The 6,000-nt window shown below is 37.1% G+C and overlaps 1 protein-coding gene across 1 annotated transcript in view; it reads left to right on the forward strand.

Annotated features, from left to right (window-relative positions):
- Nucleotides 1–5,998, forward strand: part of LOC128694739 (FYVE, RhoGEF and PH domain-containing protein 3-like) — a gene marked incomplete at its 3' end in the record, with an annotated part of 38,958 nt that extends 32,960 nt beyond the window's left edge. Inside the window, exons 7-8 of the mRNA XM_070095630.1 lie at nt 4,674–4,794; nt 5,897–5,998. Coding sequence (XP_069951731.1) covers nt 4,674–4,794; nt 5,897–5,998 — 223 coding nt within the window. The remainder of the gene's footprint in view (nt 1–4,673; nt 4,795–5,896) is intronic.
- Nucleotides 5,999–6,000: the final 2 nt, after the last annotated feature.

The following is a 6,000-nucleotide window of genomic DNA, read 5'->3' on the forward strand; positions in this document are numbered from 1 at the left end:
GAGATGGGAAGTACAGTGTCTACACTCTGAAGGAGGGGTGTTAATGTTGCAGTTTTATAACTGTAGTGTAAAGCACCCCTCTGGCAAGACAGTGATGGAGTGAATGATGATGAAAGTTTTTCTTTTTCGGGCCACCCTGCCTTGGTGGGAATCAGCTGATGTGTTAATAATAATAATAAAAGTACTTACTGAGATATAAGCCCGCGAAGTTGGCACTGAATGCTCATCTGACGGCAGCATGGAGTCCTGCTGCTTGCAGAGTTGTTGCTGATATACCTTTTTTTTTTTCTCATTTTTATATTTTATATAATTTTTATATTCTGATAATTACAATTTATTGTAGGTAGTAGGTTGGTTGACAACAACCTCCCAGGGAGGTACTACTGTCCTACCAAGTGAGTGTAAAACGGAATCCTGTAATTGTTTTACATGATGGTAGGATTGCTGGTGTCTCTTTTCTGTCTTAAACATGCAAGATTTCAGGTATGTCTTGCTACTTTTACTTACATTTTAGTCACACTACACATACATGTACAAGCATATATATGCACACCCCTCTGGGTTTTCTTCTATTTTTCTTTCTAGTTCTTGTTCTTGTTTATTTCCTCTTATCTCCATGGGGAAGTAGAACAGAATTCTTCCTCTGTAAGCCATGCGTGTTGTAAGAGGCAACTGAAATGCTGGGAGCAAGGGCCTAGTAACCCCTTCTCCTGTATAAATTACTAAATTTAAAAAGAGAAATTTTCGTTTTTCTTTTTTGGGCCACCCTGCCTTGGTGGGATACGGCCAGTTTGCTGAAAAAAAAAAATTACAATTTAAAGTAGTTCTTGTGATTTCATAGCCAATCTTTGTTCTGACACTAATATTATACACTGAAATTGTACTCGGATGGTCACAAACGCACTGACAGGTGAACATTTACACCTACCTTGGTCATTTACTATTGTCTAGGAATATATACAAAGTATTTATAGGTCCCAGCAATGTTTCAGACATGCTGGAGTATATATGAACCTCCTTGAAGCATGGTATTAAGAAAATTGTCACTAAACTGCTGACACTGCAGCAGTGGAAAGAGACTTGATGTTCGTGCACTGCTGCATGGAACCCTGGCTTTGTGTGTTTTTACTGTTACACATAAACATGTCTTGTTTGTCTAGCTATGTCTGCTTATCTGTCTATCTGTCTGCCTGTGTGTCTGTCTTTCTGTCCACTTGTCTCTCTTGTCTCGGAGAGTGGCTCATGAACCAACAGGTATTACACACAATGCATAGTCATCACATCTGATTCTTGATCAAGTGAAAATGCACATTACTTGCCAGTCATGCTTATTATGCCTTATATCTACAAGCACAGTATAACACTTTGTCTGGATTTCTTGGGTTATCCTAGGTAATTTACCCTGTATAATTGTATTTGTTTACCTGTGAGACACAGGGATAGAGACAGGGACAGGGATAGAGACAGGGACAGAGATAGGGACAGGGACAGAAATAGACAGAGACAGATAGGGAGAGGGACAGAAATACAGACAGGGACAGAGATAGAGACAGGGACAGAAATAGACAGGGACAGAGATAGAGACAGGGACAGACATAGAGACAGGGACAGATAGACAGAGATACAGACGGAGATAGACAGCCAATCAGCCAGCCACCCAGCCAGCAGACCAGCCTACCGAACACGTATTACATGTTCCAGAATTATTTTTTTCTTAGGGCATAGGTTATAGGACATTCTGGCAGGATGACACTACCAGTGGTACCAAAATTAAAAGGATGTTGCACTTGGGTTATTATCGAGGCTTTTGGTATTTCCTCGACCACTTGTGGCCACATCCACCTCAGAGCCACTAAACTCAGGGTCGACATCACTTTCCTCTTAAAAGGGGAGCATTAATACAACATGACACCAATGAATCCCAGGTATTTGCCATGCTGTTTGCTCTAGCTGGCGCTCAATTTAACTGGTGCTCCCACAAGGTACTAAGTGGTCCCAGATTTTTTAATACTGCAGACACCGAGTGTTAAGACCCATTCTATGCTGACCAAGCATCTCAGACCAATCATGCCAAATTTGGAGGCAGTATGAACATAGATCTACATTTGGATAGTTAATGGGTTAATAAAGTAGCAGACTTTCAAACTGAGTATTGAACTCGAGATAATGCATTGTTTTAGGCCTTTTATAAACAGTTTGTTATATGAAAGCTTATTGATCTGGGTCTCTGTCAGAAAATATTTCAAACCATTTTTGCCATTTTGAAGAATTATTGCACAATTACCCCTTAAACTACCCAAAGGATGAAATGAATGTGCCAGCAATTTTGAAAAAAAAAAATATATTAACCCTTAAACGGTCCAAATGTATATATATGTTCACGTGCATAGCGCCCCAAACGTATATATATGTTTTCTTTGTCATTCATTCAACACTGCCACGATAAGCCTGAGTCACCTAGACATGAGAGAATGGGTGTGCGCACTCACTGTGCACCATATTAAAATAATTGGGGACGCCTGGGTACAATATGCTCTTTTTTCCTATTAAAAAAAAAAAATTTTTTTTTTTTCTCAAAAAATTTGGGGCGCTACGCGAGTGAACGTATACAGTATACATTTGGACCGTTTAGGGGTTAAACTCTTATCTTTACAAAAAATTCTCCCTGATTTTAGAATGAGTGAAATTTGATTATTACTTAAGGAGATATGAAAGTTTGAAGGTGACACTGGTGATTTTTTATGGCAGTATGAGTGCTTACCACGTGAGGGAAGTTGCTGTACTAAAATCTCACAATTTTTTTTTTTTTTTTTTTTTTTTTTTTTTTTTTTTTTTTTTTTTCTAAAAAAAATTTATGGGTCATGCTTTACACATGTCTGTTTTCATATCACATTTCATTTATATTTACTGTTTAACCACACTGTACAAATGTAAACAGCATTTACTGGCATGCTTAATACAATTTTTTATACTGTGCACACCTGTGGCACAGACCTGTTTTCTCTGACGTAGTCCCTTCCAGGCTTATCAGCACCATTTTGAAGTCCCTAGAATTTTGGTGTGAATTTATGTCATTGACATTTTCCCACTTGGCATAAACTTAGGCTATTGCCAGCTTAACCCTTTCAGGGTCCCCAGGCCCTCTCCCAGACTTGTTCTCAGGGTCCCCAAAATTTAAAAAAAAAAAAAACTTAATTTTTCTTATGGAAAGATGGAGAATCTTTTCCCGATCATAATGACACCGAAAGTATGAAATTTGATGGAAAACTTAGGGAATTATGCTCTCGCGAAGTTAGCGGTCTCGACGATGTTTACGCATTGGCGATTTTGCCCTCTCTGAGCCCTATTTCCGGTCAATTCCAGTGTACTAGTCAACAAAAATCATAACTCCATTTTTACTATCAAATGAGTACAAGGAACCACCCATTTACCAATTTCAACTGTTCAATACAGTGGTCAGAATTTAGCAATTTTGCCAATTTCACACAAATTTCAAAAGATGCCAATTTCCAAATAGGGTCCAGAATAAACAAAGACATTCCTGGCACTAAAATAACATTTCCTCTGTTCATTAGTCACATCCCCACACCCCTCTTACATGGTTTTCCTTTCCACTTTGAATTTTTATTCTCACAAAAAATAGATTTACTGTTATGCAGACTACTGCATTAGTGTAGAAATGGTATAAATAATATCAGAGCACTTGTGAAAGAATATTAGACTCACCAGTTGATGTGTATTGGGCACTTAGCATGATTTGTTTACTTTTGAACTTTGGTAAAAATCGAACATTTCTGCTACTTTGAGCTCAATTTCAAGGTACTTTTCATTGTAAAACCAGTCAAAATCATCTCAATTTCTGTAATATGTCTTTCATTCTATAAAATGAGACCAGGAAAACTAGAATACAACAATAAATACCATACGAAAATACAGTGCAAAGTCGCTGTTTTAATCCAAAAACACTGTCAAAGTTTTTTTTTTCTCATTATGCACTGTGTGGTGCAGGATTTTTTTTACACTGCGCACACTGACCACATAGATTCATTCTTTCATATGTAGGCCTACCAGATTTCTCACGCTAGATTTGAGGGCGCTAGAATTTATGCGTACTAGTACGTCAAGGACCCTGGCGCATAAGCCGCACTAGTACGGCCAAAACCCTGAAAGGGTTGAAGGTTATTCACAAGTTAAGACAACTTTTTAATAATTCAGTCTTTTCAAATAGTATATTAAGCTTTTCTGCATTATGTACAAACCAACATAAGACAAAAATTTAATATGGTTGTAAGTACTGAAGTCAATATTCTTTCATTTGGGGAGCATAAATTTGCTATTTATTCATTCAATATTTATCAAACATTATATCAGTTACAAAGTTATATATGCATATCTTTAGCTGTAAATGGTATAACACATGAATATGGGCTTTAAATATATGGCCTGGGTGCACTAGCAGTAGCATTAATAGTGGATGTTTGCCTCTGTGGCCCCAAGTAGCATCACTTTGTGGACACCACAGTTTTTGAGGAGTAGGCAGATCTAAAGCATTTTTTCTTGTCTGTGGCATTAATGCAAGTTCCATGGTGAAATGGAATAAAAAAAAAGGGGTGCAAAAATGTGATTTAGGCAGTGAAAAAGATGAGAGTGATTAATTTTACATTAATCAACAGCTCTGGTGATGTTCTGGATGTAGACTACAAGCCAAACTCTCTGGAATGTTGTTGTTTGCTGCCTCTCCGACATTGTTTTATTGTTCCTGTTTTGGGCAATGGTCAGCAAGGCCTGTTTCGAGTAAGTGTTGTACAGATAGTACGCTTGAAATTATAATTATATGTATGGCTCTCAGAACCACAATAACACAATTACAAACGAATCACAGAATGGGTGGACAGCATCAAATCCATGGCAGACGAGCCCTAAAAGCCACAGGCAAGTAGTTGGTTTGAGTTTTAGGACTAGCCTGTTATGGGTTGGATCCCTACCCATTCTGTGATTTGTTAAATGTTTGTTATTACCAATAAAAATAAAGCTTGCATGGATGAGCTCATGGTAGGTGTATGGTACTGATTAATGTGATATGTACTAAGTGTGATTATTGAGGTGATAAGTGTAGATAGTAGGTTAGAAGACAACCACTACCCAGGGAGGTACTACTGTTCTTCCATATGAATGTGAAACAAAAATCTGTTAATTGTTTTACACTAAGGCAGGATTTTTTTTATACTGTGCACACTCACTGGACAAAACAATTCAAGTACACTGTGAATTAAAAGAAGGCCCCATCTTCATTCCCTTGAATTCTCAGTATTGGGTTTGTGAGGATAGAGCTCAATCTACAGTGCCTTGTCTCTGAAATCATTAATCAACCAGTGTGATTCATACCTGCATTTGCTTCCACTGCTTCCTCTGGTGCATTCAGCTTGCTCACTGTCTTCTCAGTGAAGTAGTTCTTCCTATTGAAGTTTTGTGAGGGGGAAAATATTTATTTGTAAAACTGTAGAAGCTTAGTGACAGTGTTTTATATACACAAATTTTGTTTGTGATTAGTTCATATGTAATTTTCTTGCGTAAGTTTCTAGTGTAATATTATTTATGTGTTTATATGTTCTGTTACTTGATTATTAGGTTTTACAATGTTAATGTTGACTCCTTCCTGTATACATGTACATATTATGTTAAAATTATAGGCTTGAATGTAATAGTACAGTATTCCTTGTAATAATAATATCTGGGTCCTCTCTTTTTGTTTCTTTCAGTTAATATTAATTGATCATCTGCTGTTCTGTTGATTTGGAAAAAGAATTGAGCTAAAAGTTTAACAGTATGCTGGAATCTAAAGAATTTTTCCTTGGATTTTCATTGATATTCATAATGAATTACCTTCCTTTGGTAGCTAAGGTGTGAATCTGAAGATATGCTGTTGTATAGCAGTGACAATCCAACACAGAGTGAGTGGGTTTCTACACTTAGCAAAGCAGTTAAAGAAGCAGTTGAGAA

This window comes from Cherax quadricarinatus, chromosome 51, assembly GCF_038502225.1.
Source record: "Cherax quadricarinatus isolate ZL_2023a chromosome 51, ASM3850222v1, whole genome shotgun sequence".
Lineage (NCBI taxonomy): Eukaryota > Metazoa > Arthropoda > Malacostraca > Decapoda > Parastacidae > Cherax > Cherax quadricarinatus.